This window comes from Scyliorhinus canicula, chromosome 17, assembly GCF_902713615.1.
Source record: "Scyliorhinus canicula chromosome 17, sScyCan1.1, whole genome shotgun sequence".
NCBI lineage: Eukaryota > Metazoa > Chordata > Chondrichthyes > Carcharhiniformes > Scyliorhinidae > Scyliorhinus > Scyliorhinus canicula.
The window spans coordinates 15,134,775-15,148,104 of record NC_052162.1 but is presented as its reverse complement, the minus strand read 5'-3'; the positions used below and the strand labels follow the sequence as shown (position 1 = coordinate 15,148,104).

At 46.1% G+C, this 13,330-nt stretch overlaps 1 protein-coding gene across 3 annotated transcripts in view; it reads right to left on the bottom strand.

The window, feature by feature from the left end:
• Positions 1–3,008: 3,008 nt before the first annotated feature.
• LOC119951657 (E3 ubiquitin-protein ligase RNF128) overlaps positions 3,009–13,330 on the bottom strand; it is a 139,097-nt gene continuing 128,775 nt past the window's right edge. For 2 of the 3 annotated variants that reach the window (XM_038774840.1, XM_038774839.1), the window contains exons 5-7: positions 6,873–6,969; positions 4,403–4,583; positions 3,009–3,176 (exon numbers count right to left, since the gene is read on the bottom strand). In XM_038774840.1, the coding sequence (XP_038630768.1) occupies positions 3,058–3,176; positions 4,403–4,583; positions 6,873–6,969 (397 nt within the window). In that variant the 3' untranslated portion in view covers positions 3,009–3,057. The remainder of the gene's footprint in view (positions 3,177–4,402; positions 4,584–6,872; positions 6,970–13,330) is intronic. The other variant, XM_038774841.1, reaches the window with a different exon arrangement.

The window sequence follows — 13,330 nt, the reverse complement described above, 5'->3', positions numbered from 1 at the left end:
CAAATCTGTCATGTTTCAAAAACATTTGTGCCGCACAGATGAAAATAGGGTTGGGGGGGGGGGGGGGCAGGAAAGAGGGAAGCGGGAGTATATATGCAAACCAGATGGTGAAACCCTGGTGGTAGCTCTTGACCTTTGTGTGGCAATGGGGTGGGGTGCTGTGGACTTGGGAATTGCTGAACACGGGGACGTGTATCTGCCGAAAATAGACAGTAAACACTGTGCGATATGTAGTCAAAGTATTGAAACCAGAATTTTCCACATCATTGCCATGGTTAAACACACTTGCGTGAAGGTGGGATGCAACGTTTGTTGAGATTAGCTTTCTGTTTCGGTCAAAAGAAAAGCAACTCCTGGACAAAATGTTTCATTTTTGTCAAAATCTTATTTCATTTCTCAGAAAGGGATTCCTCGAGTGCGGCTCTGTATTGCACTAAAAAGATTAAATTCATTCCACTAAAATGCGTCTTATCAGTAAAGTGGATCTCCATGGACTGTACCTGGAGTGTCTGCATGGTTCTCGTGGTCCATGAGGGGAGCAAATTTGACGTTTTTGATGTATGAAAAGCTACAATATCCTGACTAACAAAAAAAAAACTCAATGATGGTCATTAGGTGAGCAGCGTGACATAGCCAACATCACTGAAGTAAGTACTAGGTCCTGTAGCACTAATTTATAACAAAGTGCCAAACTGGTGGAGTCGCAGCCTACCAAAGTAACAGAGCAGGGGGCTGTTCATCATGATCGAAGATCAAAATAGTAAGTCATGAGCACTGGGTTTTGACTGATCCCATTTTCCAGCTGTGTTCTAAATACCCCCCCACGCGGGATTCAGGAAGGTGATTCTCAGAGGCTGGGACACCAACCGAGAATCCACTGGTTTTCTCAAAAGCTGGCCAATACCCAAAGACCCTACAGCGAGCAAAAGGAAAAAAAACACTCAAGGTGCATCATCATGCAAGTCCACTGAACATTAACACTCCCTTTCTGCACAAAATGCACACTTTCCAACACCGATTAAACAAGCTCGATATAAAGTAAGGCAGTTGTGGAAGTACAATTTTTTTTTTTTAAATTAAAAGTTATTCTAAAATACATCTCACTCTCCTATAATCTCCCCTTCAGGAACTCCTGGACCTGCATACTTGTGAACAGGTGCAGACAATATAGCTTTTGCTCCCTTCCCTATCACAAAGAATTATTCTTTGGAATTTGCAGAGTTAGTCTCAAATTTGCTTTGGAAAGTGATAGAAAAATGAGCCGGTTACAAAGATGCCTTTGCAATGGAGATACCTCCCTAGGCTTGTGAGCATTTTCCTCTCGAGGTTTTTTTCTTCCCTTATATTCTTGTTCGACAGAATTCAAATAAAAAAGTCTTCAAATAAAATCTTATCTCCAAAATAGATTTATTTTATTGAGGGTTAAGAGGATTGCTTTTTAAAAAAAAAAGTAATTTGCGCGAAGAATGCCAATTCTGCATATGATTTGTATTTGCAGAAAAGGTTTGTTGACCACGTGGCTTGATTAAAGGCAGCTGATGAATATATTGGATTGCGCCCTCAGCTCATTTTAGGATCCTGTAAATAGGTGAGCAGCTTGCCTTGAAAAGTCATTGCTTCAGAATTGAAGTTATTTTTAAATAATGTCGAGATGAACTTTCAGTGAAACTGAATGCTTGTAAATTCATCACTAATCACGCAGGGAACGTACAGCGATACCGCTGTTAACTTAATGTGAATGAGAAATCAAAGATCCTTTTCATATTCGGGAAGCAATTAACCAGGAGTTACACTGCAAATGGACAGGGCAGGATTTGTTTGCACTATAGAATTATAATAATAGGGTGACAATTAACCTTTTGTTTACATTTTTATCAAAGTGTAGTGCAATTTAGTGTTGCAGTCAGCAGAGTGCTAGCAATGGATTATAGAATTTACAGTGCAGAAGGAGGCCATTTGGCCCATCGGGTCTGCACCGGCCCTTGGAAAGAGCACCCCACTTAAGCCCACACCTCCACCCTATCCCCGCAACCCCACCTCACCTTTTTGGACACTTTTTGGACACGAGGGGGCAATTTAACATGACCAGTCCACCTAACCCACACATCTTTTGACTGTGGGAGGAAACTGGAGCACCCGGAGGAAACCCACGCAGTCACGGGGAGAATGTGCAATTCCGCACAGTGACCCAAGCCAGGAATCGAACCTGGGACGCTGGAGCTGTGAAGCAACAGTGCTAACCATTGTGCTGCTGTGCCACCTACTAAAGATCCTTAACAAATGGATTCCACTTTTTACATTGGTTTAAGCCATGGGTTTTCGAAGTGGGATTTTCAGACATTGTGGGATTATTGTAAAGTAATCTCACAGGCCCTTTAGGACATTACTGAGCTCTTCGATTTCTGATGATTTACTGGCATATTACTTCTATTGCAGTATAATGATACAAAAGTTTGCAAATGCATTAATCTTTGCAACGTGTATTGTCCCTTGGGTAGTTGACACGGTGTTTTATTTTGGGAAGTCAGAACAGGAGGTCCCCTGGAATGAATCCAAATTTGGAAAGGGGTGGGGGGCTCTTCTTCTCATCCCTAACCTCACTCCACCTTCTCCTCCGCCACACCTGCCCCCCCCCCCACCCACCCCAATCTCTACGCAGAAAAACATTGGAAAACCAGAGGATTAAGCAATCTCCGAACCGTCAATATCTTAAGCTTTGAAGGTTAAAAATAATGTTCAGCAGTCTTTGTCTTCACTGCAGCCTTGTGGTGACCAGACATAAGTGAAATTAACTGCAGTTATTGCATGAAGTGCCGAGAATTTTAGCCCCAGGGCTAATATCGAGCTGCCTGTTACATTTATGCGTTCTAAAAACAAAAATCATCCGTCCCTTCATAACATTGGCATTAAAAAAAAATGCAGGAAAAAGTAGAATGTGGGCCACTCCAAAGTCTTTGTTTAAACCAAAAAGGAAAGAGAGGGTTCATTTAAGTGCCACTCCCTCTATATCAGTTCACGGTTGGCTTTATTTTCAGGGTTTTAATTCTTTGGAACGATTCATGACTTTTCTTCATCCTGAAGATCAATGTCTTCATAGCCTGGGTTGTCCTGTGGAAGAACATATACAGACAGAGAATTCACCCGACCGTCATTATTGAAGAGACGCTGTTCTTCGCCTGCAGAGAGCACAGAGAAGCAGAGGTAAGTGTAAAGGAAACAAGTAAATAGGATAGTGAGGAAATATTGCAAACATGCGTGATGTTTTAAATTTTTTAATATCTTCCTGGAAGACATTTCTTTGTCCACAAAAATGTATTTTCTTTAAATTGCTTTGTCTTTTTAAAGAAAATCAAGTTCATAGAATTGAAGTGCAGAAGGAAGCCAGGGTCTACAACAGACCCTGGAAAGAGCACCCTTCTTAAACCCACACCTCCACCCTATCCCCGTAACCCAGTAACCCCACCTATCCTTTGGACACTACGGGCAATTTAGCATGGCCAATCCACCGAACCTGCACATTTTTGGAGAGAGAGAGGAAACCGGAGCACCAGGAGGAAATCTACGCAGACACAGAGAGAAAGGGCAAACTCCACACAGACAGGCAACCGGGGCCTGAACTGAACCCGGGTCCCTGGAGCTGTGCGGCAGCAGTGCTAACCACTGTGCCACCGAGCCGCCCTGAGAACAGTTTCTCTGACTTCTTGCACGTTTTTGAAATCAAGAATGTTCAAGAATACATGCTCAGAGTGACAATTAATCGCAGTTGAGCCAAACTCACGGGAGACGATGGCTGAAACTGTCCCCTCCCTGTCGCATCGGATGGGTTTGGCATTGAGAGTGGAAAATATAGCAAGAAGGCAGATTAGCGCCGACGTAAAAGCAGAAAGTGATTGTCCCTCCTCCCAATTGGTGGTGTCCTGTCGTTCAATGTTAGGAACCTCATTGTAATGAATGATCTCCAATGGGCCTTAGCGCTAGAATCATAACCCCACTTCAAAAAATGCGTCCATGGCAGTGTGATGTCAGAACGACGTGAAAGGCGACTGGTCTCAGAAGGCTTGCACGTGTGGAGCTTGGGGTGGGGGGGGGGGGGGGCGGGAAGAGGGTCATGCCAGAGTAATGCCAGGTGGGTGCACCTGTGTGACGTTTTTTCCTGGTGAGCTTGCTGTAGGTAAAGGGGGGGCAATCTTTAAAAACTGCGCCTGAATCATCGAGTTGCTCATTTGATGGTGGTGCGGGCGAATCAGAGGCCGCCCGCCAGCGACACATCATGGAGCCCCTGCCCACAACCTTTCTCTTCTTAAGTGCCGCATTGCATGGCGGAAAATGCTGCCATTGCCCTGGGCGGGCTCAGCGCTGCTTTACCTGACAGCAGAGACGATCTCAGCCAATGACTACTCACTGAAATAGTGATGATCCTCAATTACAGGAGATTCGTCCAACCGCCGATCGGGCCCAAAAACAGTGGGTAGAGTGTAAATGGCACTCTCGGGAACCTCGGTTTGGCTGTCCGGCCCAGTTCTTTGAGGATTACTGGATGATTGTTCAATTTCTGGTGTCTCTTCAGCTTTTTCTATGTCAATCTGTGCCAAGAGAAATCAATGCATGGATATGAGAAAGAGTTGGGGGTTAAACTCAAGACGCTTCAATAAATATCGCATTCGACAGTTGAGAACTCTTCAAAAGACGTTTAAACACTCCATTCCTCCATTCGTAATGTGACAACTCAATGCTCCCCCCAAATAAGCTCTATTGGAAAAGTTGTAAAGACGGACCTACAGAGGAGTGGAATGGGAGGATATTAGCAAGTGCTCAGATCGTAGCACTCTCACCTTGGAGTCTGAAGACGGTCATTCCCGCTACAGAGTTTTTTAATAAACAATTTTTATTGAGGTATTTTTGGAATATAAAACAATGACATTGTATAGTACCGTACAAAAGGAAAAGCAAATAACACATAGTGCAAACCTTGACTCCATTCGCGCAAGGACCTGCCTAAACCACCCCCTACTCTACACTACCCTAGCCCCCCACCTCCCACCCACCCTGCTGACGATTAATTCTCCGCGAAGATGTAAATGAATGGCTGCCACCTCTGGGCAAACCCCGATAGTGAACCTCTCAAGGCGAACTTAACCTTTTCTAGACCGAGAAAGCTTGCCATGTCTGATAGCCATGCTTCGGTCTTCGGGGGCTTTGAGTCCCTCCATGCCAACAGTATCTGTCACCGGGCTACCAGGGAAGCAAAGGCCAAGACATCGGCCTCCTTCTCCTCCTGGACTCCCAGGTCCTCCGACACCCCAAAGATTTCCACCTCAGGACTCATTACCACACCGAGTCTAGAGCACGACCAGAACATGTGCACGTGATTAGCTGGCCCACCGGCGCATCTGGCACACTTGTGCTCCAGCTGGAAAAATTTACTCATCTGGGCCACCGTCATGTGGGCCCGGTGCACGACCTTAAACTGGATCAGACTGAGCCTGGCGCATGTTGCGGCTGTGTTTACTCTGCCCAAATACCCGTCCTCCATCTCTCCCCCCAAGCTCCTCTTCCCACTTAAGCTTCAGGTCATCAGTCTGTGTATCCTCTGCTCCCATTAGTTCTTTGTAAATATCTGAGACTCTACCCTCACCTACCTCTCCCCTAGAAACTACCCTGTCCTGCCTTCCCTTTGGCGGGAGACGTGGGAAGGACGGCACCAGTCTGCGCACGAAATCCCGCGCCTGTAAGTATCTAAAGTCATTCCCTCCCGCCAGCCCAAACTTCTCCTCCAGCGCCCTCATGCTCGGAAAGCTCCCTTCCAAGAATAGATCACCCATCCTCACAATCCCCGCTCTCTGCCACAGTCGATACCCACCGTCCATGTTCCCCGGGGAAAATCGGTGATTGCCACAGATTGGGGTCCACACCGATGCTCTCACTTAGTCATAGAATTTACAGTGCAGAAGGAGGCCATTTGGCCCATCGAGTCTGCACCGGCTCTTGGAAAGGGCACCCTACCCAAGGTCAACACCTCCACCCTATCCCCATAACCCAGTAACCCCACCCAACACTAAAGGCAATTTTGGACACTAAGGGCAATTTATCATGGCCAATCCACCTAACCTGTACATCTTTGGACTGTGGGAGGAAACCGGAGCACCCGGAGGAAACCCACGCACACACGGGGAGGATGTACAGACTCCGCACAGAGTGACCCAAGCCAGAATCGAACCTGGGACCCTGGAGCTGTGAAACAATTGTGCTATCCACAATGCTACTGTGCTGCCCCCATAAGCCTCCTCCACTGGCCCCAGATCCGCAAAGCTGCCACCACTATAGGGCTGGTGGAGTACCGCGCCGGCGAGAGTGGCAGAGGCGCCGTAACCAGGGCCGCCTAACTGGTGCCCCTGCACGAAGCAGCCTACCCGCTACAGAGTTTTGAGCACAAAGTCCAAGCTGAACCTCTGGTGCTACACTGTCAGAAATGCCGTCTTTCAGAGGAGACATTGAACTCCTGTTTTCCATCTCAGGTGGGCAAAAAAGATCTCATGGCAGCATTACAAAGACTAGTGAAAGGATCTGTCCCTGGTGTGCGGAGCGCAATTTCCCACTAACATCTCACAAAACAGATTATCTGGTCATTATCACATCGCGGGATCTTGCTATGTGCAAAGCATCTGCCACGTTTTCCTATATTGCTACAGTGGCTGCACTTCAAAAATACCGCATAGGCTCCAATATATGGTGCAACAATGGGCAGTCACAAAAGGCGCTATACAAATGAAACGTATGGATCTGTAAAAGGTTCATGCATACAACTGTAATTATTCCATTTTCCCTGTTGCATGTTTTACAATAAGGCGTAAACGGACCCACAATGAACCTACCTCGATTCCAAGAGCTTTCAGGATGTCACATTTACACATGGGACAGGTTCTGTGCTCTAGAAGCCATGGGTCAATACAATTCTTGTGAAATATGTGGCTGCAAAGAAAGATCACAGAATATATGTTTAAAAATCTTCGGTTTCGGGAGCTGCCATCCCTAGCTGCCCTGGTGGAGCCTACGTTATTGAGAAACTGCAGTGAACCCAGTGTTCTGGCTGAGCCATTTCCTACTAAATGTATTAGCTATTTTTAATCAATGTTCCCAAAACAATTTAAAACTATTCTGTGCATTTGATTCATTCATAATACAAACGTTGACAGAGAACCATGGTTGATGATGTCCTGGCCAACATTCTGCCTTGAATTAACACCTCCAGAATGGCAGATAACGTGGTCATTTCTCTTTATACTGTTTATAACATAGAACATACAGTACAGGAGGCCATTCGGCCCATCGAATCTGCACCGACCCACTTAAGCCCTCACTTCCACCCTATCCCCGTAACCCAATAACCCCTCCTAACCTTTTTTTGGTCACTAAGGGAAATTTATCATGGCCAATCCACCTAACCTGCACATCTTTGGACTGTGGGAGGAAACCGTAGCACTCAGAGGAAATCCACGCAGACACGGGGAGAACGTGCAGACTCGGCACAGACAGTGACCCAGCGGGGAATCGAACCTGGGACCCTGGCGCTGTGAAGCCACAGTGCTAGCCACTCGTGCCGCCCATCTTGCTCAGAATACCATGCTGTGCCCTGGTCACCAATAACAAAAACAGCGGTCGGATTTCAAAAGCTGTGGGGCACTTTGGGATGTCTGCAGGACATAATAACTGGGGCAAGTTCTTTCTTGTCCAACTGGGAACACTGTTATAGATGCTGGGTTTTCCTGCTGGAAGTGAAAAAGGCAACGCTGGAGGAAACTGCTCCAGATAGACTGCTTGAAACAAGAATCTCAGTGGTGAGATCTTGTTTTCTGATTTCTTTCCCCACCCCTCATTGGATTGGATTGGATTGGTTTTGTTCATTGTCACGTGTACCGAGGTACAGTGAAAAGTATTTTTCTGCGAGCAGCTCAACAGATCATTAAGTACATGGGAGGAAAAGGGAATAAAAGAAAATACATAATAGGGCAACACAAGGTATACAATGTAACTACATAAGCACTGGCATCGAATGAAGCATACAGGGATGTAGTGTTAATGAGGTCAGTCCGTAAGAGGGTAATTTAGGAGTCTGGTAACAGCGGGGAAGAAGCTGTTTTTGAGTCTGTTTGTGCGTGTTCTCAGACGTCTATATCTTCTGCCCGATGGAAGAAGTTGGAAGAGTGAGTAAGCTGGGTGGGAGGGATCCTTGATTATGCTGCCCGCTTTCCCCAGGCAGCGGGAGGTGTAGATGGAGTCAATGGATGGGAGGCAGGTTCGTGAGATGGACTTGCCAGTGACAAGAGGAGGTTCCTGCCCAGGAAGGTGGGGAACCAAATTTCCATAAATTAGCATCTAATTAAAGGGCTCTCCCCGCCATTTGTTGCCCCCACGTTAAGAATTCTGCCCTCGCTGATGTGGCATCATGTCGGCGATGTTAACAACTGCTATTCAAAAACAGGAACCGGGCAAAGGGAAACGGCTGTGGGTCACAGGTAGGTACAGACCCGGGGTGGGGGGGGGAAGGAGAAGAGGGACATGCTGGTGCAGTACCCTGGCATCTGCACCAGCATTAACCCAGGGAGCAATACCAGTGTGACCCTCTGGGGAGCTCCATTGGGGGGTGGGGGGGGGGGGGGGAAGGGGAGGTTCCCTTCATCCAGGACGTTCTTTTTCCCCTTTCGCAGATCAGTGTATTAGCCTCAGAGGTGCCTGCAGCATTTTCTTTACTCTCAATACTGTATTATCTGGTGAGAAAAGCCAGCTGTGCAGCTGGGAAGCTACACATCGGTTTCCCCACCGGAGCCAGCGTGAGTAAAAATCAGAAAACTTCAACCAGCATCAGCTAAAAAGTAGTTTGCTAAAAAGGAGTAGCATGCTTGGCCATTTTAGGAGCCATTCCCTTGGTCGCCAGAATTGAACACAATACTTCAGCCATGGCCTAAATAGTGTTTTTTAAATTTAAATATATAAAATCGCATTTAGCATGACTTCCTTGCCTTGAACTCCATAAAGGCAAGGATTCGTTTTTAACTATAAGTGTAACCATCAACTTTCCCTCCCACCTTCAAAAGATTGGTGTACATCAGTTTCTATAACCATCCTCAGAATTGAACACACGAACCTGAAAGCAATTTACAGTTGATCAAGAAACAGACTGAGCAGTCAAGTTAATAACGATAATAATAATAATAATCTTTATTAGTGTCACAAGTAGGCTTACATTAACACTGCAATAAAGTTACTGTGAAAATCCCCTAGCGCCTGTTTGGGTACACGGAGGGAGAATTCAAGATGTCCAATTCACCTAACAGCACATCTTTCAGGTCTTGTGGGAGGAAACCGGGGCACCCGGAGGAAACCCACGCAGACACGGGGAGAACGTGCCAACTCTGCACAGGCAGTGGCCCAAGCCGGGAATCGAACCCGGGTCTCTGGCGCTGTGAAGCAACAGGGCTAACCACTGTGCTATCGTGCCGGCCAGATAGACAACAAGTGGCATCATTCTAAATTAAAACACAGCCTTAAAAGTGCTGGGTTCAAAGGGGAGGCATGGAAGTGACGAATAAGGGTCGGAAAACCAATGGCGGGGGGGGCCAGGAAGGGCTGGCGGTGTGTTTTTATCAGCCATGTTTGAGGGGAATGATGGTTATTTCGTTGCATGTTCTTTTGGATGTCAATGTTGAAAAGTGTTAAAATTATAAAAGCCTCAGTAAAATATTTTCTAAATAAAAAGTGCTGGGTCCATGCAGGTCAGTTAGTCTGTGGAATGGACTGCTAAGTTAATGTTTCAGAAGCAAACCTTCCTCAGAACAGTGTCTCCAGCATTTTCCCAGTGCTGCAGGGTTCCAGCATTTAAGGCTTTATTTCAAACCAGATTGTGCGGTCCTAAGAGTGGCGAATGCTGAGCAATTTGCCTCATTTGAGGGCTGCAACGCACAACGGTGTCGCAACTTCCACGGAGTCCATTTATAGTGAAATTCAGAAGTTTGTGGTGTGCCAAATGGGCTCCCAGGGAGCGCACATTGATGTTGGGGCCTGTCAATGAGTAAAACCCCGGCTGATCACCCTGCAGTTACCCACAATATTTATATTGATTTCTTTAAGGCTGTGATTAGCAGGTGGGGAGCTACAATTAAAAGCACAATAGATTGAAATGTTTTTTAAAGCACACTGGGCTGTCACTGGACTGAAAGCAGGCCCCAAGTGGCCTGCCTTCAGCTCGTGACATCAGAGGGGGCCTAGCTTCACAGGCAACGACCCTCGCCAAAGTCTCCCCACTCTGTTCACCAAAGATTTGGGCTGCAGATGGGAGAGCAATTTCCCACCGCACTGGACAAAAACTAGGGGCACAGTTTTACAGGCAGTCAGATGCATATGCCATTGCTTCGCTATTGACTTACAAAATCCAGGCCAAAGTCTTTTTCGTCCTGTTTTACATCTCAAAATTGCTAGAATTTAGGCCGCATTTAATTCCTTCCTTACGCTGGCAATGCAAAAACAGAGCACCACATTTCTAACTGCCTTCCCAGCACAGGAGTTTGAAAAGGATTTTTATCTTTTCCTCCATTGATACCGAGGGTACGAGATCTTGTGACGCAGTGGGTAACATCCCTACCACTGGGCCAGAAACTCTGGGTTCAAGTCCCACGGCAGGACCTGATGACCATTGAAGGTGCGTTTATAATGTGAGCAACAAGTTGATTGTTAGTAAATCTTTCCAATGCGCCTGATGGGCAGGTGCCAATAGCGGGAGCCACACTGCAGTCCTTTGCCAAGCGTGATCATGGAGCAATCCATTGGAGGTTCATGGTCGCCGACACCCTCTTAGGGCATGGTGCCTGAAGGAGGAGATGCTGAGGCCAGTGTTTTAAAAAGGCAATGGGTGGCACGGGAGCACAGTGGTTAGCACTGTTGCTTCACAGCATCAGGGACCCAGGTTCGATTCCCGGGTTGGGTCATTGTGCAGACTCTGCTCAGACATTCTCCCCGTGTCTGCGAGGGTTTCCTCCGGTTTCCTCTCACGTTGCAAAGATGTGCGTAGGTGGATTGGTCGTGCTAAATTGCCCTGCAGTGTCCTAAAGTTAGGTGGGGTTGCTGGGTTATGGGATGGAGGTGTGGGCTTGAGTGGGGCTCTCTTTCAGGGGCCGATGTAGACTCAACGGGCCACATGGCCTCCTTCTGCGCTGTAAATTCTATGATTCTATGAATTGTTTGGCAAATGTATTCAGATTCGGGTGAAAACAGGAGGCCAGAAGTGCACACATCAGTGTTTTGCACAATTGCACTCATTACCAGTAAACAAGTAAACAAAATATTTGCCAGACAATTTAAGGTGATGCTGCAACAACAGACATTTTTCCAAACTGGTTTGAGGTGATCTTGTGGTAATGTTGGACATCGCTTATTCATTCTGGTGCTCCTTCCCCGTGTCTTAAACATTTGAGACATGGCATGATCACCTGTAGCTCTCAACTTAAAACAAAATAAGCTTTCAGGGTAAACAGAGGTGGTTTCGATGACTGACGATGGGCTGCTTATGCTTCAATGCACCACAGTTGTTTTCTTTGGAACACTGTCAACACCACGCAGCCACTGCTTTGAATGCTGTCGTACTTCAATCACAAGATTACTCACCGTAATACCTTCTGTCACAAGATTACTCACAGTCAAGGTCAGGCCCCCAAGCTGCTGTTGTTTTTGTTTGGATCACTGTGGCAGATGAGGACTTTACCAAAGAGATCTGTTTAGCAAGCAGGATTCTCCACATAATTCTCATGGGGTTGGGGAAAAAAAAAAAAATCGGACCTATTCATTTTATTCTGCCTAACTATATGCTTTAGGCAGAAAATACCTTTGAAACTATTTAGTGTATACGAGGCACAGGGACCTAGGCATAACAGTGCCTGACAAATGGATTAAGGGGAGAGAAATTTGCAGTCAAGCACAAATCAGTGATACTATGAAAAACCACTGGGTTCTCTCAGTCGATTTACAAATATTCGACAGCCAACTGGGATGTTGTTGTCTTTACGGAGAGTGATTCAACTCTACAAAATAAGAAAACTGGTGTCCCCATAGAGCAGAAGAAACAATATAGAAACTTGAATCTCACACTAGACTATTTGCTCCCTGTCCTCAAGTAAATTCTTGATGCGAGTTGCACCCCGGCGCAAATATTTAAATAAGAGCATGCACACATTTTTTGTTGAGGAAATGTAGCTCCAAGGAGAATGATGTCAGAGGGGAAGTGAGGGGTGAATGAGTTCGCTCTGTGGAACTGAATGACAAATCAGAATTTAAAAAGAGGTCAGATTTTTAAATTAGTCGTCAAGTTCACATATGGCACAACCGTGAGTGGACTTCAAGAAATGAACTGGTTTGGCGTCACTTTAGAAGGTCAGGGTATGAGAAGGTGCTGCATAAAAGCAAGGCCCATTTCCCATCCTGCTGTGGGTAATGTAAGAATTGCCAGATTCTCCACCCCCAAGCCGCTGAGAGAATTGTGCTGGAGCCAGCCAACATTGGAACATATTAAACAAACGATGCTCCAAACCCATTTCCATAAAAGCTCAGTGAGAAGCAGAGTCGGACATATGGCCCCTCAAACCTGTTCACACCATTTCAGCAGCGAGAGAGAAAAAAAAGACAGGGAGGGGCAATGCTCCTTTCTGCCATTTTTTAAAAAACAAGTCGTACAGCACCAGGTTAAAGTCCAACAGGTCGGTTTCGAATCACAAGCTTTTGGAGTGCAGCTCCTTCACCAGGTGAACGAGTTGCGCCAATCCAACGCCGGCATCTCCACATCATTTTTAAAAAAACAAGTGATCTACCTAATCTCATAAACAATGCTTCAATCTGCATCCCTGGTGGTTATACTCGCATGCTCACCAATATCCATGCCTTTGGATGTTAGAATTATAAAATATTTTGCATTTAAATGCGTTTCCATTTTGCTTTCGCTGATGTTCTGTAAAACGCTCAACTCATATTTTTACACTATTTCATGATAACGTTTGGTAGTTACTGGAATTTGATAGAGACAAGTGTGGTGCATGTCCCAGAGTTGGCTGAACAAAAAGCTCTTGTCCCATTCAAATCTTCCTGACTGATTTTCCCTGTGCACTGATCAACATATGGAGGGATATGGGCCAAATGCAGGCAAGTGGGACTAGTTTATTGATAAAAACTGGGCGGCATGGACAAGCTGGTCCGAAGGGCCTGTTTCCATGCTGTAAACATCTATGGCTCTATGAACACAAGCTTTAGGACCCACACTAAATATTATGGATCCAACCTGATGAGCCATCAA